Source organism: Cervus canadensis, chromosome 1, assembly GCF_019320065.1.
Source record: "Cervus canadensis isolate Bull #8, Minnesota chromosome 1, ASM1932006v1, whole genome shotgun sequence".
NCBI lineage: Eukaryota > Metazoa > Chordata > Mammalia > Artiodactyla > Cervidae > Cervus > Cervus canadensis.
The window spans coordinates 19,531,488-19,554,707 of record NC_057386.1 but is presented as its reverse complement, the minus strand read 5'-3'; the positions used below and the strand labels follow the sequence as shown (position 1 = coordinate 19,554,707).

General features: G+C 49.2%; 1 protein-coding gene and 1 long non-coding RNA gene across 6 annotated transcripts in view; one reads left to right on the top strand and one right to left on the bottom strand.

Moving 5' to 3' along the window:
• LOC122441394 overlaps nt 1-4,098 on the bottom strand; it is a 19,084-nt gene extending 14,986 nt beyond the window's left edge. The window contains exons 1-3 of the long non-coding RNA XR_006269345.1: nt 3,771-4,098; nt 1,524-1,677; nt 987-1,102 (exon numbers count right to left, since the gene is read on the bottom strand). This is a non-coding gene — a long non-coding RNA (uncharacterized LOC122441394). The remainder of the gene's footprint in view (nt 1-986; nt 1,103-1,523; nt 1,678-3,770) is intronic.
• The window catches only part of LOC122441340 (primary amine oxidase, liver isozyme), a 24,226-nt gene extending 1,322 nt beyond the window's left edge, over nt 1-22,904 (top strand). Inside the window, exons 2-6 of one of the 5 annotated variants that reach the window (XM_043467778.1) lie at nt 11,935-12,067; nt 12,656-12,778; nt 19,142-19,427; nt 21,660-21,789; nt 22,031-22,904. In XM_043467778.1, the coding sequence (XP_043323713.1) occupies nt 11,935-12,067; nt 12,656-12,778; nt 19,142-19,427; nt 21,660-21,789; nt 22,031-22,378 (1,020 nt within the window). In that variant the 3' untranslated portion in view covers nt 22,379-22,904. Of the gene's footprint in view, nt 1-4,702; nt 5,547-5,759; nt 6,046-6,444; nt 6,575-7,291; nt 7,854-10,956; nt 12,779-19,141; nt 19,428-21,659; nt 21,790-22,030 lie in introns of those variants that run through there. The other 4 variants (XM_043467751.1, XM_043467785.1, XM_043467769.1 and 1 more) reach the window with 4 other exon arrangements.
• Nucleotides 22,905-23,220: the final 316 nt, after the last annotated feature.

Here is a 23,220-nt window from a genome sequence, read left to right as displayed (position 1 = left end):
AGGCTGGTTAAAGTAAAATCCTAGCCCAAAATCGTTCCCTTGGTCCTTTGTGCACTGATGGGATAATTGCTTAGATGATCCTTGTAAACTTTATACAGAGGATGGTGGGATGGGAGAAAATGAAATCCTAACAGCAACAAAAAAAGGTTTCTTGGCTCTCCCTGACAGCTTCTTTGCCTGGACTTGGCAGTGAAAAGGGGTTGATTATTTCTACAGACTCTACCTGTTGTAAGGGAAACCCACCCCTGCTGGCCCCCTCCAGAAGGTTCTCTCTCAGTTGTCCACTCCTCTCTCTGAACTTTAAATCTCTCCCTTCTAACTGGCTCTGACTCAACTCGCTAAGTCGATGCCAGGGCCCAGCCGCTCCTGGGGGTGTCTTCCCTGGGTCTGTTCCTTCCAGGTGCCATCCTCCAACGAGAGCTCTACCTTTCCAGGGTCAGCTTCCTTCCCCTGAGTCCCTCCTCATCCCATTCCCTCCCTCTGCTGATGCAGAAAACACACTCCCTTCCAGCTGCTACTTCTGGACCTCTGGGTGGCCTTGGTCCTCTCTGACTAGTCCCTACTGAAAACTCTCGCCTGTTGTGACCTCCTCACATGTTGACCCCTCCGAGGGCATGCCAGCTGCTTCTCAGGCTTCTGTGCCGGCTCCTTTCCTTCTGCTCCGCCAACCAGCCCGCTCAGGCCCACACCTGGGCGTTTTCTGGCCTTCGGCCCCGGCCCTCCTCTCTCCCCTCTACACAGTCCTCCATGGATGATTGCAGGCTCTCCTATCTTTAATGATTACTACTTGTTGTTCGACCTAAATCTCAATTTCTAGCCTAGACACTGTTCACCCATCCCTGGAAACCCATAGAGACAATGGTCCTTTTTCTGGGCATCTATGCCTGGGCTTCCCAGGAGCACCTCAACTTCAAACTTATTGGTTTCCCCCTTAACCTTGCTGTTTTTCTTGTAGGTCCTTCTGATGAGGAAAGCCCCTTGCTCACTCAAGTCACTCGTTGGAGGAAATTCCTTGGCAGTCCAGTGGTTAGGGCTCCTCCAATCCCCTGCAGCTGTCATGGAGTCTATGCATGGTTGAGGAACTAAGATCCTACAACTTGCACTGTGGGACCAAAAAAAGAAAAGTCCATAAATACCAAGTCACCGAATGGAACTGTGTCTTTGTGTGGCCTAAGTCGCTGTGCCCTGTCTCACCCACCCACCCAGCCAATTAGACACCGAGTCCTGTCAACTCCACCCACCACACTGCTCAGACCCTCCCTTCCTCTTGTCCTCCAGGTCACTGGCCTCAGTCTGGCCCTTTGCCTCCGGTCCGGTGTCATGGTCCCTGTCTGTCCCACATCCAAGCCCTGCTCGGAACCACAGTCAGAGCAGTGTCCCCAGATTGCAGATCGGAGTGCAGTGACCTGCGTGTCCTTCCGCTGCTGGACCGGGCCTCAGAGAGAAGCTCAGGTCAGTCACCGCCTCCTGGGGCCCAGATCTGGGGGCTGGACATGGGCTCTGGGTCCCAGGAATCAACTTACCTTGAGCATAGTCACAGAGGCTGGGGCCAAGTTTGTCCAAAGGCACACATAAGATCCAGTGGGGGGAACAGGAGGTGTGGTCCTGTTTCCTGAGTAATTCTCCAAATGAGACTCCTTTTTTGTTTTAGGATGGCTGACACGATGATTGTGAAGCCTATGATGAAAGGACATCAGAGGAAGCGATGTGTCAGCAGGACACTTAGAGAAGATGGGCAGGGGGCACCTTCTTCTGTACCAATTCCTAACCAGGTCAGGCAAAATCTCTCCCTCCCGCTCCCTGATCATTACACACCTTCCCTAGGAGACCTGGGATACCCCAGCAGAGTGGCTTTTCTCGACCTCTGCTTGGTCACACTCGTTGGGATAACTTTTACCAAGCACAGGGAAAGCATTATCCATCCTCTTGATGATGCGTTCTTACCAAGGAGAAGAGGCCATCACTTACAAAAGGATCCAGAATGAAGTTCGTGGCCGGAAAGCCTGACCTTGTGGCCAGGGCTGGGTGTGACCTTAGATTCTGCTCCTCTAATTACAAAGTTCGCATGAACTGTTTCAATTTCAGAGTCTGGGGCTGAAGACCCTTGAGTGGGGTGCTTGCACTGGCACATGGACAGATGTCTCCTCAAGCAACAGAATACAGGGAAACTTTAAGGCATTAAAGATACTGGCATGGACCAGCAGTTGGAGCTATCATGAACCGTCAGATACAAAAAGAGCACAAGTGTACTGCCACTTCTGAGTTGCCAAAAGCAAAAGCAGTGTATTGGGCACGATCCCTGCCCACAGCACCACTAGCAGTTGGGCAGACCACCTAAGCCAGCCCTGGGGCCCGCTCAGCGGATCTGCCCCTGCTCTCACTCCACTGAAGGAACCAGTCCACGGAGGGCAAGCAAGGGAACCTGTGTTTTGTTCTTGCTCCTTCCTGCAGCAGCTTGAGTACCAATTAACTCTCACTTGATTTACTTCACCGACCTCTTATCAATTCTATTGATGCAAGACTCCAAGGACCAAGGTTGTTAACAAAATGACCCGCATGTGGAATTTGCATATCAAAATAGAGCTGGTTGCAGAAGCAGCTGGTATCTGGAGAATCTGAACTTTCTGGGGTTCATTTCCCTGGTAACACATATTCCCAGATTTCTGTCTTTCTGCAGTGCCTACTTTGCTTAAGACCCACACACCGCACAAGCCATCCTGACCTGATCTCTTTTGCTGTCCCACCGACTCCTGTCTCCACCTCACACCCAATATGCTGACCTTGGCCATTTCCTGCCCATGCCCAGGCTGTTTCAAGTTCTGTACCTTTGCACCTTCTGATCCTTTTGGCTGGAACTGTCCATTCTCCTCCAGGTGACCTGCAAGGTCATCTAAGGAGCCTTTCGAGGGAAGTGTTCCTGGGCGTGTGCAATTTGGATTGGCTTCTCCCCCAGGTCCCCAGGGAAGCACGTCCCATCTCTGGGACCCTCAGGTCTCCTGGTCCTGTCAGGGCCTGGCTGCACAGAAGATGGTGTCTCCCCCACATCACCTGCCTGAGAATAGAGGTAGCTTTGTTCCCTGCCTCTGCAGTATTCTGGAAAGGGTTTCCTGGGGATGAGGGTTGTGGACACTAGTTTAAATTCACAGCCAGGATTCCAGGCACCGTGACCTGTGATGGTCCATCGGTCCTGCTCATGGGGTAAGGAGGGGGTCTTTCTTACACTGACTGCTCCCCCCACTGCATGCTCCCCTCCAGTGACTCAGGGAGCTCAGGGCCTCCAAGATGTTGACCTGGCTCAGCCCTTCAGTCTCCCAGGTCCTCCCTGGTGCTTTGGGTTCTCAGCATGACTCTGCAGGCTCCTGTGGGTGCCTGTAAGATTCTGGTTGATGGGGGAGCAGAGGACAGTGATGAGTGCTTCCCAGACTGGAGGAAGGAAGGAGCACATCCTCTGGAGGGTTGTGCTCAGGTGTGTTTTGCTTGCAGCCAGGTAGCCAGGAGAAAGTTAGGGCCTGGAGCAGGAAGGAAGGGCCCAAGGACAGTCCCTTTCTGTCTCCGTCACATCTTCCTCTCCTCCCTCCAGCTGTGTCTCCCAAACCCAGCCCTCCTCCACTTTGTACCCCAACATTGAACCTGAGTGTTTGATTTGGAACACGAAGACAGAGGGCAAGTTAAAATGACGTGGGCCAGTTAAAATGCAGATTCCTACCTCAGCCCTATTTCCCAAACTGAGTTAACCATGGCCCCCACCCCACCCTCCACTCCCTGCCAACCCTCTGTCCTTGGCTGCTTGTCTTGGATGTACCCATCACGTCATCGCCCAGAAGCGCCACCCAGACACAGGAACTTCCAGACACTAAGGAGGCATTGTCCACTTTGTTCTGTCTGTCCGTGTGTCTGTCTTGCATGCTGCATTCTGATTCAAGAGCCTGAAGAGTCAGGAGTTTTAGCGATGTTCATCTTCATTTTTCTGTCCTTGTGGACTCTTCTGGTGATGGGCAGGGAGGAAGGTGGTGCTGGGAGTGAGAAGGGAATTGGGAAGCAATGTCATTCCAGCCTGCCTCCCCACTGCCCCTCCAGATCCCCCAGTGCCCAGCCCTGGACACAGCCTGACCAGACCCAGCTGTTTTCAGACCTGAGCCGAGAAGAGCTGACAGCTGTGATGAGCTTCCTGACCCAGAAGCTGGGGCCAGACCTGGTGGATGCAGCCCAGGCCCAACCCTCAGACAACTGTATCTTCTCGGTAGAACTGCAGTTGCCCCCCAAGGCGGCAGCCCTGGCCCACCTGGACAGGGGGAGCCCCCCACCTGCCCGGGAGGCACTGGCCATCGTCTTCTTTGGCGGACAACCCCAGCCCAATGTGACTGAGCTGGTGGTGGGGCCGCTGCCCCAGCCGTCCTACATGCGGGATGTGACCGTGGAGCGTCATGGTGGCCCCCTCCCATATTACCGACGCCCTGTGCTTCTCCGAGAGTACCTGGACATAGACCAGATGATCCTTGACAGAGAGCTGCCCCAGGCTGCTGGTGTCCTTCACCACTGCTGCTCCTACAAACCAGGAGGACATAAACTGTTGACCATGAACTCAGCCCCCCGTGGATTACAATCAGGTGATAGGTCCACCTGGTTTGGCATCTACTATAATATCACAAAGAGTGGGCCTTACCTGCACCCCGTGGGATTGGAGCTGCTGGTAGATCACAAGGCTCTGGACCCTGCCCAGTGGACCATCCAGAAGGTGTTCTTTCAAGGCCGCTACTATGAGAGTCTGGCCCAGCTGGAGGAGCAGTTTGAGGCTGGCCAGGTGAATGTGGTGGTGATCCCAGACAATGGCACAGGTGGGTTCTGGTCCCTGAAGTCCCAGGTGCCCCCGGGTCCCACTCCACCTCTACAGTTCCATCCTCAGGGCGCTCGCTTCAGTGTCCAGGGCAATCGAGTGGCCTCCTCGTTGTGGACTTTCTCCTTTGGCCTCGGAGCTTTCAGTGGTCCTAGGATCTTTGACGTTCGATTCCAGGGAGAACGGCTGGCTTATGAGATCAGCCTACAAGAGGCTGGCGCTGTCTATGGTGGGAATACCCCAGCAGCAATGCTTACTCGCTATACGGATAGTGGCTTTGGCATGGGTTACTTTGGCACACCCCTGATTCGTGGGGTAGACTGCCCGTATCTGGCCACCTACATGGACTGGCACTTCGTTGTGGAGTCCCAAGCCCCCAAGACACTACATGATGCCTTTTGTGTGTTTGAGCAGAACAAGGGCCTGCCCCTGAGGCGACACCACTCAGATTTTCTTTCCCACTATTTTGGGGGCGTTGTGGAGACAGTGCTGGTCTTCAGGTCTGTGTCCACGATGCTCAACTATGACTATGTGTGGGATATGGTCTTCCATCCCAATGGAGCCATAGAAGTCAAATTACATGCCACGGGCTACATCAGCTCAGCATTCCTCTTTGGTGCTGCCCGAAGATATGGAAACCAGGTTGGGGAACACACGCTGGGCACTGTCCACACCCACAGTGCCCACTACAAGGTGGATCTGGATGTTGGAGGTAAGACACCCTAGGGGAGGCAATGATTCCAGTGGAGGGGGCTGAACGATTGGGGACATTTTCGGGTGAGAGGGGAGGGAAGCAGGGACACACTCAGTTGGTCTTCTTTTTGGCCCCCACTCTGAAGTCAGGTGCAGGCAGAGTCCAGAGTGGGCAGGGCAGCTGCCTGACCAGGCCTCCCTCCTCCCCTCACCCTTTGCCCCTCCCCCCCAGGACTGGAAAACTGGGTCTGGGCTGAGGACATGGCTTTTGTCCCCATGGCGGTACCCTGGAGCCCTGAGCACCAGATACAGAGCCTGCAGGTGACCCGGAAGCAGCTGGAGACGGAGGAGCAGGCCGCCTTCCCCCTGGGAGAGTCCTCCCCTCGCTATCTGTACCTGGCCAGCAAGCAGAACAACAAGTGGGGGCACCCTCGGGGCTACCGCATCCAGACGGTCAGCTTTGCTGGGGGGCCACTGCCCCAGAACAGCTCCATGGGGAGAGCCTTCAGCTGGGGAAGGTAGGTGGGGTGTGTTGTTGGAGGGGGGTGGATGAGATGAGAAAAGCATGTTGGGAGGGGCAATTGGGAACCCAGTTCAAATTCTACACCAGGTGAGCTAAGAGCACAAAACTTATTTCTTGGATATCAAAAGGCCAACAGTGGATACACAGCCCCCTGGGAACGCTAGAGCCCACACGGGAAAAGTCTTCTCTGTTTTGGTTGGGGTATGCTGTGAAATTGCAAGGGATCTACAGGTAGACTTGAAAAGATGCTGAGCTACTGACAACTTCTAGGGTGACACTGAGTGACTGTAGATGAGAGGGGAAACCTGAGGTCCATGGGCTTGGCTCCCTTCCATGATGATCAGGCAGCAGGACAGGGACAGTGACCATGGACCCCTGACCAGAGCATCTCTAGGTACCAGCTGGTCGTGACCCAGAGGAAGGAGACAGAGCCCAGCAGCTCCAGCGTCTTCAATCAGAATGACCCCTGGACTCCCACTGTGGACTTTGCTGACTTCATCAACAATGAGACCATTGCTGGAAAGGTCAGCTGACTGCGGGAGAAGAGGGAAGGGTTGGGGGACACAAAGATCAGCCCAACCTTCCTTTGCGGTGGGGGCTGAAACCCCGTGATCACCTCAAAGGCTGAGCTGACTCCTGCCTTCTGTGATTTTGTGGATCTGCTCATTACTTGTGGAGGGAAACTTCCTAAGCTGGGAGTTCATCTGCAGACCCTCAAGAGGCAACAGCCCTCTTAGTCTCAGTCTCAGCTCTGTGGACTGAGTCCTTTAAGGGCTGCAGGATTCAGGAGGGCTCGAGTGACCATGGAAGATAACATCGATTATATCAACATCTCTGTTTTTGGCTTCACACTAAAGATTAATTGCTAAATGTCAGCCTTTTCTGCCTCTCAATGCCTGATCTTCCCTCTTCCATTCTCCTTCTCTCAGTTACAGTTTGGGAATACTCCCAGAGTCAGGGGAGGTACTGAAGCAACCTGAAGGTTGCATTATTCCCCTCAGATGCATAGACTGATGGTGATGTGATAGGGAAAGTCAGAGGTGGAGACTTTAGGCTAGCAAGGAGTTCTGGTATTGCTCCCAATGTGAAATCGATTCTTTATGCTTTGATTTCTGGGCTAGTAGGAAAACATTAAAGACTTAAAACTCTCTTGTTCGAAGCTAGGCTCCCAAAGTGAAGCCTGGGGGAGGCAATTGACCTTAGCAGTGCCAGGAGTCTTGACTCTCTTTCTACCCCGCTAGGACTTGGTGGCCTGGGTGACAGTCGGTTTCCTGCACATCCCACATGCAGAGGACATTCCCAACACCGTGACAGTGGGGAATGGTGTGGGCTTCTTCCTGCGACCCTACAACTTCTTTGACCAGGAGCCCTCCATGGATTCTGCTGACTCCATCTACTTCCGGGAAGACCAGGATGCTGGGTCCTGTGAGGTCAACTCCCTGGCTTGCCTGCCCCAGGTTGCTGCCTGTGCCCCTGACCTCCCTGCCTTCTCCCATGGGGGCTTCCCTGAGTACTAGGTGGCCCTTGGGGTGAGGAATGTGTCTAGGACCCAAAGACAAGGGAGTGTGGAGAGGGGAGGGGCTGGGCACTGAGTTTCTCCCAGCTCCCACCCCAGGTTCCTCCCTCTCCCATCTTCTGCTCTTGCCCCCTCATCCCTCCTGGGAGTATCCATAGCCTGTGCTGCCTGACCCATGGGCTTCTCAACTCTGTTGACTCCAGACCTGCTGCATTCCTATCGCAGAGAGAAGATAAATGGCCAACAGGAAGTCTAGAGTGATGATTAAACCTTTCTAGAAGACTTAACTTTGGCAATTTTTTTTGTTTGTTTTCTACTTATTTTGCCTTCTGGGTTTCTCAAATCTTTTTAGGCCATGCCAGATCTCTTCTGAGATTCCCCAGTCCTCACTTGGGAGGGGAGGATGGGGGCTGTCTATGTGGATGGCCGCCTAGGCACCCCAGGCAGGGTTCCTGCCAGGTGAATCCAGGAGTCCAGCTGGAAAGAACTCTTTGGCCCATGTTTCCTCTCATTCTAGTCCTCTTTCTCTCTCTCTCTTCCTTCTTGCCTAACCCCCTCCTGTTCTTCAGTTCAGTTCAGTTCAGTCGCTCAGTCATGTCTGACTCCTTGAGACCCCATGGACGGCAGCACGCCAGGCTTCCCTGTCCACCACCAACTCCTGAAGCTTGCTCAAACTCATGTCCATCAAGTCAGTGATACCATTCAACCATCTCATCCTCTGTCATCCCCTTCTCCTCCTGCCTTCAGTCTTTCCCAGCATCAGGGTCTTTTCCAAGTCAGTTCTTTGCATCAGTTGACTAAATAGTGGAGTTTCGGCTTCAGCATCCATCAGTCCTTCCAATGAGATGGTAGGAGGGGTGAAATCACGTTTAGAATCAAACCCCATACCTGCCAGAGACATTCAGAGGGCTCAAACAAAACCTTGTGTGTACCAGGACCCAGGGACCCCACAAGAGACCGAGCCAGACCTCCTGTTCTTACCTGTTCTTATTTTCTGGGATTTCCCTTTCTGCCCTGAGCAGATTTTCCCCAGTTCTCATTTCTCAACTCTGGTGTCCTCTCCTGGCTCCAGGCCTGTGGAAGTCTCAAACTGGAAGGGACATCTAGTTTGAGAAGACAGTCCCCATGTGTCTCCCTGTGTCTGGGAGCTTCCCCTTCCTTCAGTCCTGGGGCAGGGTGTCTCTTCACAGTTCTTTCTGCCCATTTGTATAGATCTGCCTTGGATCTTGCATCCTCTGGCAGAGGATGGTCATGGGGACAGCAGCAGCTCAAGTGTTGTGGGTGCAGTGCTAATGAAGAGTGGTCATTTTATGTCAGGTGTGTGTGTGGCCAGCGCCCTCGGCACTCAGCCGTAGCCAACAGGGAAGGTGGGGCAGGCAGAACGGGAAGACCAGGCACTCACACCATGGGGTGAGGTGCTGCTCAAGCATATGTAAGCATGCAAATAAGCCAGGGTTTCTGGGGGTGGAGCCTCCACACAGGCTGTTCCTATGGACAGCTGGGTGGTGGCAGATTGGATTTGGGCTACCTCTGCAAAGAACCAGAGATGGGAAGCAGTAGAACTCTTGTTCCTAGAAGACTGATGAAATAAATTCTGATACACTCTTAAAAAACAAATCTATGCAGCTGTAAAAGTAATTATATCTCTTTATAGGGAATCATAATCCAGTGAACAAGAGAAAGCACAGAAGTGTGTATAGGACACCTCCACTTGTGTTTTACAGGGAAGTATCACATAAATACATATTTTCATATCTTAGAAATGTGTATTCAGAAGACATGGGTAACACTGGTTGCTGCTGTGGAGAGGAACCAGGAGACGGGAACTCAAAAGGGAGGCAACTTAGTAGTATAAACCCTTTAGAAATTTTTGAATTTTGAACCATATGACTATATTAATATTCATTTATTATTGTTAATAAATGGGCCCAACAAGATTTGACTCTGTTCTTTAAACTAACTTGTGTTTTAGGAAGGGGTAGGGTATGGAACGGAGAAGGCAATGGTACCCCACTCCAGTACTCTTGCCTGGAAAATCCCATGGATGGAGGACCCTGGTGGGCTGCAGTCCATGGGGTCGCTACGAGTCGGACATGACTGAACGACTTCACTTTCACCTTTCACTTTCATGCATTGGAAAAAGAAATGGCAACCCACTCCAGTATTCTTGTCTGGAGAATCCCAGGGACGGGGGAGCCTGGTGGGCTGCCATCTATGGGGTCGCACAGAGTCAGACACGACTGAAGCGATTTAGCAGCAGCAGGGTACGGAAAGCTAAAGTGAGTTGAGACATGGGCTTGGGGACTCAATTTTCTCAAGTGTTTGAACCTAGAAAAATGGGGGTGGCCTCTGGTGACCCCTTTGCCTCCACTTGTCTGTACATGTACAAGAAAAATGTTAAACCTCATTCAATTTCTCTTTTGCTGTCTCTCACTCACTCTCTCTGTCTGACTCTCTTCAAAGAAGGGAAATGAGAAGCAATGGGGAGGGATGACTTTCACCTGCTGGAAGCACAGGCAGGGCTGGGAGGTGAAGGACAGGAAACAGATTTCAGATGCTGCTCAGCTTCTGACCTGAGGGAGTCACATCCAGGGAGCACACATAGTACAGAAGCTTCTGCTCCCTTCTGTCCTGTTCCAAGCCCAGGTTCACTGCTGGGTCAACAGTGGATGGAGATGAGTCTGTGAGCTGGAGAGAAGCTAGGTTCTGAAGAACAGGGAGAAAGACCTCAGTCAGGAGAGAGGGCCCGTGATGGCTGGATGCATTTATAACTTGGCCCAAGGTGGAAGTTCACAGCCAGAGTTCCAGGCACTCTGACCTGTGATGATCCACCAGTCCTGCTCATGGGATAGGGAGAGGGTCTTTCTTACACTGCAACTCCCATCTCCGTCCAGGTTGTTACTGGTTCCACCCCCTAAATGTTTCCCTCCAGTGACTCAGGGAGCTCAGGGCCTCCAAGATGTTGACCTGGCTCAGCCCTTCGGTCCCCCAGCTCCTCCCTGGTGCTTTGGGTTCTCAGCATGACTCTGCAGGCTCCTGTGGGTGCCTGTAGGATTCTGCTTGATGGGGGAGCAGAAGGCAGTGATGAGGGCTTCCCAGACTAGAGGAAGGAAGGAGCAAATCCTGCTGGAGGGTTGTGCTCAGGTGCATTTTGCTTGTAGCCACATAGCCAGGAGAAAGGCTGCATCTGCATGAGCAGAGAAGCCCAAAGACAGTCCCTTTCTGCCCCCGTCACATCTTCCTCTCCTCCCTCCAGCTGTGTCTCCCAAACCCAGCCCTCCTCCACTTTGTGCCCCAACCTTGAACCTGAGTGTTTGATTTGGAACAAGAAGACAGAGGCTGACGTGGACCACTTAAAGTCCAGGTTTCTACCTCAGCCCCACCTCCCGAGCCTGGTTTGACCATTGCCTGTACCAAACCTCCACTCCCTGTCAACCCTCTTTCCTTGGCTGATTGTCTTGAATTTACCCAACATGCCATCGCCCAGAAGGACCACCCAGAGCCAGGCACCTCCAGAGACTGAAAGAGGCATCGAGCACCCAGGTCCTGTCTGTCTGTCTATCTTGCATTCTGCATTCCAATTGGAGAGGCTGAGGACAACCAGGAGTTTTAGAGATGTTCATCTTCATTTTTCTGTCCTTGTGGACTCTTCTGGTAATGGGCAGGGAGGAAGGTGGTGCTGGGAGTGAGAAACAAGTTGGGAAGCAATGTCATCCCAGTCTGCCTCCCCACTGCTCCTCCGGATCCCCCAGTGTCCAACCTTGGACACAGCCTGACCAGAGCCAGCTGTTTGCAGACCTGAGCCGAGAAGAGCTGACAGCTGTGATGAGCTTCCTGACCCAGAAGCTGGGGCCAGACCTGGTGGATGCAGCCCAGGCCCGACCCTCAGACAACTGCATCTTCTCGGTAGAGCTGCAGCTGCCCCCCAAGGCGGCAGCCCTGGCCCACCTGGACAGGGGGAGCCCCCCACCTGCCCGGGAGGCTCTGGCCATCGTCTTCTTTGGCGGACAACCCCAGCCCAATGTGACTGAGCTGGTGGTGGGGCCACTGCCCCAGCCGTCCTACATGAGGGATGTGACTGTGGAGCGTCATGGGGGGCCCCTGCCCTATTACCGACGCCCTGTGCTTCTCCGAGAGTACCTGGACATAGACCAGATGATCTTCGACAGAGAGCTGCCCCAGGCTGCTGGTGTCCTCCACCATTGCTGCTCCTACAAACAAGGAGGACAAAAACTGGTGACCATGAACTCAGCTCCCCGTGGCGTGCAGTCAGGGGACAGGGCCACCTGGTTTGGCCTCTACTACAACATTTCTGGGGCTGGGTTCTTCCTGCACCCTGTGGGGTTGGAGCTGCTAGTAGACCACAAGGCTCTGGACCCTGCCCAGTGGACCATCCAGAAGGTGTTCTTTCAAGGCCACTACTATGAGAGTCTGGCCCAGCTGGAGGAGCAGTTTGAGGCTGGCCAGGTGAATGTGGTGGTGATCCCAGACAATGGCACAGGTGGGTCCTGGTCCCTGAAGTCCCAGGTGCCCCCGGGTCCCACTCCACCTCTGCAGTTCCATCCTCATGGGCCCCGCTTCAGGGTCCAGGGCAATCGAGTGGCCTCCTCACTGTGGACTTTCTCCTTTGGCCTTGGAGGTTTCAGTGGTCCTAGGATCTTTGACATCCGCTTCCAGGGGGAAAGAATTGCGTATGAAGTCAGTGTCCAGGAGGCCTTGGCCATCTATGGTGGAAATTCTCCTTTGGCCTTGAGAGGCCGGTATGCAGATGCCAACTTTGGTTTGGGGTACTTTTCCACACCCCTGAGCCGTGGGGTTGACTGCCCCTATCTGGCCACCTATGTGGACTGGCACTTCCTTCTGGAGTCCCAAGCCCCCAAGACCCTACATGATGCCTTTTGTGTGTTTGAGCAGAACAAGGGCCTGCCCCTGAGGCGACACCACTCAGATTTTCTTTCCCACTATTTTGGGGGTGTTGTAGAGACAGTGCTGGTCTTCAGGTCTGTGTCCACGATGCTTAATTATGACTATGTGTGGGATGTGGTCTTCCACCCCAATGGGGCCATAGAAGTCAAATTCCATGCCACAGGCTACATTGGCTCAGTGTTTCTCTTTGGTGCTGCCCGAAGATACGGAAACCAGGTTGGGGAACACACACTGGGCACCGTCCACACCCACAGTGCCCACTACAAGGTGGATCTGGATGTAGGAGGTAAGACGTGCTGGCGGAGGCAATGATTCCAATGAAAGAGTCTGAAGTCTTAAGCCTAGATTTAAAAGTTTTCATTGTGCCAATTCCCTGGTTGTCCAGTGGTTAAGACTCCACATTTCTACTGCAGGAGGCAGGGTTCCATCCTTGGTCAGGGTACTAATATCCTGCTCGCTGAGAGGCCAAAGAGAAGAAAAATCTCTTTGAAACATTAAAGATGTACAAGTACATGAATAAATATGAAAGTCATTGAACTACTCAGAGATTTTCAACCTTAGTTATTCCCTCATGCTTAAAAAAATAATTTTTTCTTTTTTAAAACTCTGCACCTGCCGTTCTAGAATATATCACAGTATGTGCTATGTATGATACTATACAGTGGTGGTTTAGTTGCTCAGTTGTGACCGACTCTGCGACCCTATGGACTGTAGCCCGCCAGGCTCCTCCATCCATGGGATTTCCTAGGCAAGAGTAATGGAGTGGGTTGCATTTCCTTCTCCAGGGGGTCTTCCTAACCCAGGGATGGAATCCACATCTGCTGCATTGGCAGGTGGGTTCTTTACTACTGAGTCACCTGGGAAGACCCATGGTAAGATATAGTGGTATAGATTTTTACTGAAATTTTTCAATCATAATGTACATATATTTCTCAGTTCTAATTTCTCACATAACAACATATTACACTCATGCAAACAACAAATATTTACCGAATGCATATTTGTGCCAAGCACTGCCGTAAACCAGTTTAACAGAAGAAACCACATCTCTGCTTTCAAAAGGCTTAGGTTATAATGGAGGAGTAGGGACCACATGAAGAGCTCCTGGCAAATGTGAGAGCAACCTTTTCTTTTTTTATTGAAGTTGAGTTGATATACAATGTTGTGTTAATTTCTGCTGTGCAGCAAAGTGATTCAGTTATACACACATATATATATTCTTTTTCATATTATTTTCCATTATGGTTTATCTCAGGATATTGAATACAGTTCTCTGTGCTATGCAGTAGGTCTTTGTTATTTACCCATTCTACATATAGTAGTTTATGTCTGCTCATCCCAAACTCCCAATCATCCCTCCCCCACAGCAACCACAAATCTGTTCTCTATAGCTGTAAATCTGTGTTTCTGTTTCAAAGATATGTCAATTTGTGCTGCATTTTACTATTTATAAGATTTTTTAATTGGAAGATAATTTGTTAACAATGTGTTAGTTTCTGCTGTTCAACGATGTGAATCAACCGTAAGAGAGAGAGAGAGAGAGAGAGTGTGTGTGTGTGTATACATATATATATCCCCTTCCTCATGAGTCTCCCACCCACTCTGTCCCATCCCACCCCTCTAGGTCATCACAGAGCACCTGGCTGAGCTCCCTGCATTATATAGGAACTTCCCACTAGTTATTTTACACAAAGTATTTCAGTGCTACACTCTGAATTCATCCTACCCTCTCCTTCCCTTGCTGTGTCCACAAGTCAGTTCTCTATGTTTATGTCTCCATTCCTGACCTGCAAAAAGGTTCAGTTCAGTTCAGTCGCTCAGTCGCTCAGTCGTGTCCGACTCTTTGCAACCCCATGAACCGCAGCACACCAGGCCTCCCTGTCCATCACCAGCTCCCGGAGCTCACTCAAACTTATGTCCGTTGAGTCAGTGATGCCATCCAACCATCTCATCCTCTGTCGTCCCCTTCTCCTCCTGCCCTCAATCTTTCCCAGCATCAGGGTCTTTTCCAACGAGTCAGCTCTTCGCACCACGTGGCCAAAGTATTGGACTTTCAGCTTCAGCATCAGTCCTTCCAATGAATATTCAGGACTGATAGATATCCTTTGGGATGGACTGGTTGGTTCACCACTACCATTTTTCTAGATTTGATATATATGTGTTAATATACAATATTTGGTTTTCTTGTTCTGACTTACTTCACTCTGTATAACAGGCTATAGGTTCATCCACCTCAGTTCAACTGATTCTCACTTGTTCTTTTTCATGGCTCAGTAATATTCCGTTGCATATATGTATTACATCATCTTTATCCACTCACCTGTCAATGGACATTTAGGTTGTTTCCATGTGTTGACTGTTGTAAATACTGCTGCTATGAACACAGGGGTACATGTATCTTTTCAAATTATAGGTTTGTCTGAATATATGCCCATGAATTGCTGGATCATATAGTAACTCTATTTTTAGGTTTTAGTGTAGGAGGGTTCCCTTTTCTCCACACCCTCTCCAGCATTTGTTGGGAAATGTTTTTTTCTATTCTTTTATTATGTTCAATATGGTAGTCACTAGCCACTTCCATCGTGTTTATGTGTATCTCACATCTTCTTAATCTAATCGTCAGTTGTTGTACTTGGGTTGCTTCTAGGTCTTGGCTATCGTAAATACTGTGGCTATAAACTTTGGGGTGCATGTATTTTTTTGAATTACAGTTTTCTCCCAGACCCAGAAGTGGAATTTCTGGATCACATGGCAACTCTATCTTTACTTTTCTGGGGAACCTCCATGCTGTTCTCCTTGGTGGCTGCACCAATTTACATTCCTACTAACAATGTAAGAAGGTTCCCTTTTCTCCACACCCTGAGAGAAAGATTTTTATGCTTATCCTCTTTGTATCTCAGTTTACTCAAGTATAAAAATGGTTTAACAGTGCATTTCTCATAAGATTGTTGGGAGGATAAATGACTATTTGAAGACATTTTTTCTTTTGAAATAACTTTTTTGTTTTTGGCTGAGCTGGGCCTTCATTGCAGAGCATCGTCTCTTCGTCATCATGGCTGGGCTTTCTCTAATTGCTCTAGAAGCTCACGGGCTTCTCTTGTTGTGAACAGGCTCTAGAATGTGAGGGCTCAGTTAATTGTGGCTCTTGGACTTAGATGCTCCAGGGCATGTCAAATTTTAGCTCCTTGACTAGGGATCAAAGCTGCATCCTATGCAGTGGAAGATGAATTCTTAACCACTGGACCACCAGGGAAGTCCCTGAAAAAACTTTAGATTTACAGAAAAATTGCAGACATTATACAGAGTTGCCATATATCCTTCATTGACTCCCCTTAATGTTAACATCTTACAGAAACACAGGACAGTCAAACCCAGGAAATTAACATGACTACAATACTATAAATGGCAGACCTGATGAGAATTTTATCAGTTCTTCCACTGATTTCCTTTCTCTGATTCAGGATCTAAACCAGCATCCCACATTGCAGTTAGATTTCCCATCTCTTTATGGTCTTCTCCAATCTGAAGCAGTTCCTATTATTTATCTGTTTGGCTGCATCCAGTCTTAGTTGCAGTATGTGGGATCTTCACTGCATCAAGCGGGATCTTTTGTCACAGCCCACAGGCTCTCTTGTGCCAGACACTCTAGAACATGAGGGCTCCGTGGTTGCGGTGCGTAGGCGTCCTTGCCCCACAGCACATGAGATCTTAGGTGGGATCTTTGATTCCCCCAACCAGAAATCAAACCCATATCCCCTGCATTGCAAGGCAGATGCTTAACCACTGGACCACAGGGAAGTCCCAAGAACTGACACTTTAGAAGATATTAGTCAATCATTTTGTAGAATGTCTTTCATTGAGTTTTCTCTGATACTGTCTCATGGTTAGATTGAGCTTGTGTTTTTGTTTTCATGGAGTTTCTTGGGTAAGAAAACCACAGGAATGACACTACACCCTTCTCAGAGCATCGTATCATGGGATACATCTTGTCCTTATGTCTTATCGCCAGTGATGTGGGACTCAAGCACTTGGTTAAGGTGCTATTTTCCAGCTACCTCCATTGCAAAAGTTACTGTTTTTCCACTTGCAATTAATAAATATTTGAGGTAAATTTTTGATACTGTGCAAATATACTATTTCTTTTCTTCTCAAGCTCTTTCTTCTCATGCTCTTGTCTATGAATATTAGCATCTATTGGTGGATTTTTCCTGCAACAGTGATTATTACTGTGTCATTTACATTTGTCTCTTTTTCTTTATGCATTTATTCATTGGAATTTTCCATAAAAAAGTGTTGTCCCTCCATTTTATTTACATATGTAATTATTTATTCATAACTGTATGGACTCATGGATATTTTATTCTAAGGGTTATAACCCCCTACTATCATTTTTTTTTCCCTAAATTGTTCCAGCTTTGGTCACTGGAGGGCCTTCAGGTTAGTTCCTGTGTCCTGCTGATATGATTCCCTCCTTTTTTGAGCACTTCTTTTCTCTCTGGAACAATATGTTCCCATTCCATCTTGTATTTTCCCTCTTCTAACCCTTATTCAACCACTTCTCCAGGAATCTCTGATTTCTTTTACTGGAGAATAGTATTTAGAAACCAAGATCTGGGTACCAGGTGTGCTCATTATTCCTGGGGTGTCATTGCTTTTGGGGTCTTTTATTGGACTTAACTAGAAAATATATGTATGTATTCTGACACACATTTCTCTCTTTATCTCTACATCCAAACTAGGACAACTCTTTTTTAAAAAAATGTATGTACTTGTCTGTTTATTTATGGCTTTGCTGCGTCTTTGTTGCTGTGAGTGGGGTTTCTATCGCTGCAGTGCATAAGCTTCTCATTGTGGTGGTTTCTCTTGTTGCAGAGCACAGACTCTAGAGTGCAGACTCAGTAGTTGCGGGGCACGGGCTTAGTTTCCCCGAGGCACGTGGAATTTTCCCAGACTAGGAATTGAACCCATGTCCCCTGACTTGGACAGGGAAATCCTTTAAAAAAAAAACACACAACAAACTTTTTATTGGAGAATAACTGATTAACAGTGTTGTGATAGTTTCAGGTAGATAGCAAAGGGACTCAGCCATACATATACTTGTATCCCTTCTCCCTCAAACTTCCCCCCATCCAGGCTGAAAAATATATATGTATTTATTTATCTATTTGGTAGCACCAGGTCTCATGTGAATTCTTAGTTGATTCATGTGTATCTAGTTCCCTGACCAAGGATCAAACCTGGGCCCCCTGCATTGGGAGCTCAGAGTCTTAGCCACTGGACCACTTGAGAAGTCCCTATGGCAAACCTTAAAGCACATGTAATGGTATCTGATACACGTGGAGAAGAATTAGCTATGATTGTTATTATTATCCATATGAGTTTGCTTGTGTGGCTGTACCAGAAAAGAGAACTCTTGGCCTGTAATTATCATCTATAAGTAGAAAGGCTTCCCCAGTGGCTCAGATGGTAAAGAATCTGCCTGCAAGGCAGGAGACTCTGGTTCGATCCCTGGGTTGGGAAGATCCCCTAGAGAAGGGAATGGATACCCACTCCAGTGTTCTTGCCTGGAAAATTTCATACACAGAGGAGCCTGGAGACCTACAGTCCATGGACTCACAAACAGTCAGAAATGGCTGAGTGACTAACATGCATGTAAGCAGAAACTGTGGAGTGTGGCCTAGGAGCAGTAATTCACAAGAGGAAACAGGCTTTGCTCAGTCAGTCTCCGCTCTCTCTAATCTTTTGAAGGTATGCAGGGAGCTCCTGGCATGTTTTAGCTTACTGCTCTTTGGTCTCAGATCACTTAAGTTGATTCCTAATGTGGAATCCAGCTGGACGCCAATAAATTCGTTCAAAACAAATATGCAGGCAACATACTGTGCCTAATTCCTTGCCAAACCCCAAACAATAGAAAACACCACTAACCTCCAGCAGTGCTGGGCCTGGGGTCTGGCTTTCCTTCCCGCTGGCCTGCATGTCTGCTGTCCATGAGTGGTGGAGCCACTTGATGTTGGTTTCCTCTGGGTACTCATGTATAGTCAGTGTAGAACCAGACTGAGACCCAGGTCTCTGGCACTGCCATGAAACTAACCATGTGCCCTTGGTGACAAACTGGGGCACATCTAAGCCTCAGTTGTCCCATCCATAAAATGGGTTGTTGTGAGAGGAAAGCATCAATCCATGTAAAAGCCCTCAGCACACTGCCTGTGTAGAACTCCTCCAAGTTCAGGAAATCGAGCTACTGCTGTGATTATGTTCATGAGAAGGCAGTTCTAATGATGGAGCTTCAGATATGATATGCAGACCTTTTCCTCAGGTCAGAAAGAACCTAACTCTGCACATCGCCTGCTAGACTGCTCCAACCTCAGGTAAACTACCCTACCTTCAGCTCCTCAGAAGGAGAAGGTCAATGGAAACTCAGTCGTAGGGCATCTGGGGTTATTACCCGGGATGATGTCCAGAAGAAAGGCCTTCTCCAAATCTCTGGATCAGGGACATCCTGGGGAGAGGGGCGGGAAGCAAGGAACACACTCAGTCCAGCCTTGTCTTTGGCTCCTACTCTGAAGCCAGGAGCAGGCAGACTCCAGAGGGGACAGGGCAGCTGCCTGACTAATCTCACTCCTCCCTTCTCCCCACTCCACTCCCGCAGGACTGGAGAACTGGGTCTGGGCTGAGGACATGGCTTTTGTCCCCACGGCAGTACCCTGGAGCCCTGAGCACCAGATACAGAGCCTGCAGGTGACCCGGAAGCAGCTGGAGACGGAGGAGCAGGCCGCCTTCCCCCTGGGAGGGGCCTCCCCTCGCTACCTGTACCTGGCCAGCAAGCAGAACAACAAGTGGGGGCACCCTCGGGGCTACCGCATCCAGACGGTCAGCTTTGCTGGGGGGCCACTGCCCCAGAACAGCTCCATGGAGAGAGCCTTCAGCTGGGCAAGGTGGGTGATGGGATATAAGGGAGGCACTGGGGGAGGTGGATGGTACAAAAGGCTACGTGTTGCTGGGAGCCCAGGTTCCCCACCTCCCATGGGTGTGTGTACACACTCACAATCACACATTCTCACACACATGCATTCCTACAGCCACAATCTTAGGCTGCTCAAATTGAAGCCTACTGGGTGAATGGATGAATGGAAAGATAGATACTGAATCAAACATGAAAAAGCGTTTAAGGCATCAGTAGAATCTATGAGGTGGGTGTGTGGGTGTTCACTGTACTACTCTTTCAAGTTTTCTGTATGTTTAAAATGTTCATAATCAAGGTTGGAGAGGAGAGACTTCCCTGGCAGTCCAGTGGTTAAGACTTCACCTTCCAATGGAGGGGCTGTGGGTTTGATCCCTGGTGAGGGAGCTAAAATCCCGTATTTCTCATGGCCAAAAAGCCAAAACATGAAACAGAAGCAAGATTATAACAAATTCAATAAAGACTTTTAAAAAATGGTCCATATAAAAAAAAACCTTATAAAAAAAGATTGAGTCAAAATAGTTATTAAAAAATCCATAAACAAATGCTGGAGAGGGTGTGGTAAGAAGAGGACACCCCCTATACTACTTGTGGGAGCGTACATTGGTACAGCCATTATGAAGAACATAGTATGGACGTTCCTTAAACACTGAAAAATAGAACTACCATACGATCCTGCAATCCCTCTCCTGGACATACACCCAGAGAAAAATATGATCTACAAGTATACTTGCACCCCAGTGTTCATTGAAGCACTCTTTACAGCACTGTTTGCAGCCAAGACATGAAAACAACCTAAATGTTCGTCGACAGAGGAATGGATAAAGAACATATAGTTCATATACACAATGGAATATTACTCAGCCATTAGAAAGAAGTAATGGTTTCAGCTCCTCAGAAGGAGAAGGTCAGTGGAAACCCAGCCACATAAAATAATTGTTTAAGGAGTATGCTCAACCTAGTAGAATCAAATTTCTTTAAGTACCTTGGAAGAACATCCTAACATAAAATGTATGAATTTAACCACCAGTGGTCACTTATCTCTCAATAAAACGGGGGTAGGGGCATTGGTAGGGTGGAGGACATTTGCAGCAACATGAATGAACCTAGAGATTGTCATACTGAGTGAAGTAAGTCAGAGAAGGAGAAATATCGTATGACATCCCTTACATTAGAAATCTGAAAAAAAAAAATTTTACAAGTGAACTTATTTACAAAACAGATACAGACTAACAGACTTAGAGAACAAACTTGTGGTTGCCAGGAAAGAAGGGTGAGGGGAAGGGCTAGTTGGGGAGTTTGGGATAGACATATACACGCAGCTATACTTAAAATTGGGCTTCCCTAGTGGTCCAGTGGCTAAGAATCCACCTGCCAATGCAGGGGACATGGGCTCAATCCCTGGTCAGGGAGCTAAGATTCCCACATGCTGCAGGGCAATGGAGCCCGTTCACCACAACTACTGAGCCAGCACTCCAGCCTCTGAGCCACCACTACCAAAGCCCTCGTGCCTAAAGCCCGTGCTCCACAATGGAGACTAGTCCCCGCTCCCTGCAACTAGAAAAAGCCTGAGCTCACAGCAGTGAAGACCCTGTGCAGCCAAAAATAAAAAAATTAAATGGATAACCGACGAGATCCTACTGTGTAGCACAAAGAAGTCTGCTCAATGTTATGTGGCAACTTGAATGGGGGGGGCGGAGTTTGGGGGAGAATGGATACATGAATATATATGGCTGAGTCCCTTTGCTGTCCATCTGAGACTATCACGACATTGTCAATTGGCTATACCCCAATACAAAAAAAAAAAAAAAGTTGAAGGAAGGAAGAATAGAGGAAGAAAGGAGCATAGTTCTGAGGGAGTCCTCCCTAAAATCCAGGTACATGAGATACTGAAATTGACCTAAGATGGGAATCAGGCTGTGTCTGTGCCAATGCATGCAGGCCCAGAGTCCCATGTGCATGGAAGCGTGAGTCACAGTCCCACCTGAAGTCTGAACGACCGGCTAGTAGATGTTTGAGACACATGATATTGAACACATGCAGGAACTTTGTGAGAGAGAGAGTGGGAAGTTGACAGAGGATGATAAAGAGGCTGGACACCCTAAGACCTTTGTGCCTCCTTTCCCCTTTGTGTCCTCTCCTCAGTGCAGCTTCAGGCAGCAGGATGAGTCGATGATCTTGTGGGTCTAATCCAAACCCCCTGCAGGTACCAGCTGGCCGTGACCCAGCGGAAGGAGGGGGAGCCCAGCAGCACCAGCATCTATAATTTGAATGACCCCTGGAGCCCAACCCTGGACTTCAGTGACTTCATCAACAATGAGACCATTGCTGGGCAAGTGAGTCAAGTGGGGGCCTGTGGGGGTGAGGGAGGAGGCAGAGGGAGCCAGCATGAGCCTCCTCACTCCCTTCCAAGTCAGAATTTTCCAGGGGTCTTTAGGGCTCACTAAGGAAGAAAGTGTTATGGTTTCACATTTTTTCCTGGCTGATGAGCTCAGTCCTTCCGTATGAGGCCACTGTGGGAGGCAGAGGTGTCCTTAGCAGCACCTTACCCCATGATCCTCTTTCTTCCCCCACTAGGACTTGGTGGCCTGGGTGACAGCCGGTTTCCTGCACATCCCACATGCAGAGGACATTCCCAACACCGTGACAGTGGGGAACGGTGTGGGCTTCTTCCTGCGACCCTACAACTTCTTTGACCAGGAACCCTCCATGGATTCTGCTGACTCCATCTACTTCCGGGAGGACCAGGATGCTGGGTCCTGTGAGGTCAACTCCCTGGCTTGCCTGCCCCAGGTTGCTGCCTGTGCCCCTGACCTCCCTGCCTTCTCCCACGGGGGCTTCTCCCACAACCAGGTGGTTCTTGGAATGGGGAATGGGGCTGGGACCCCAGGGCCAGGGGTGGGGATGGGAGGGGACGGGCCCTGAGCTGGGGAGCCTGGGTCCTCTTCTCTCTCCTCACACCCCGAGGTCCTCTCTCTCCCATCTTCCTCCCTTGCCTCCCCCTCCCTGCCGGGAGCATCCTGAATCTGTGATGCCTGAGACAGGAGCTTCTCAGCTATGTGGACCCCAACCTGCTGGGTTCCTGTCACAGAAAGGAAAGGAATTGCCAGCGAGGATTCTGGAGTCATGGTTATACTTTCCCCAGAAGACTATTTTTTTAAAGTTTTTAAAATCTTTAAATAAGATATAATTCATATACCATGAAGTTCATGCTTTTAACATGTATACTTTAATGGGTTTTAATATAGTCATAAAGTTGCATAACCATGACTACTATCTAATTCTAGAACATTTTCATCACCTCAGAAAGAAACTCCAAATTGTGTTAGCTATGCTTTCTATTTCCCTCCAACGCCTTCCCAATTCTACGTAACCACTAAACCTTTCTGTCACGACAAATGTGCCTAGATCCTGGAAATTTCACATAAATAGATTCATGCAATGAGTGGTCTTTTGTGGTTCATTTCTTTCCCTCAGTGTAGCATTTCTGAGGGACATCCATGATGTAGTATGAGGCAGTACTTCATTCCTTTCTGGACAGATAATATTCCATTGTATGGATAGACCGTACTATATTTTCACTTTTTGGTTATGATGGATAATGCTGCCATGAACATTTGTGTACAAGTTTTCATGTGAGTGAATGCCTTCATTTATCTTGGGCATATACAGGGGAGTAGAATTGCTAGGTCATATGGTAAAAGACATCAACCCTGAATATTCATTGGAAGGACTGAAGCTGAAGCTCCAATACTTTGGCCACCTGA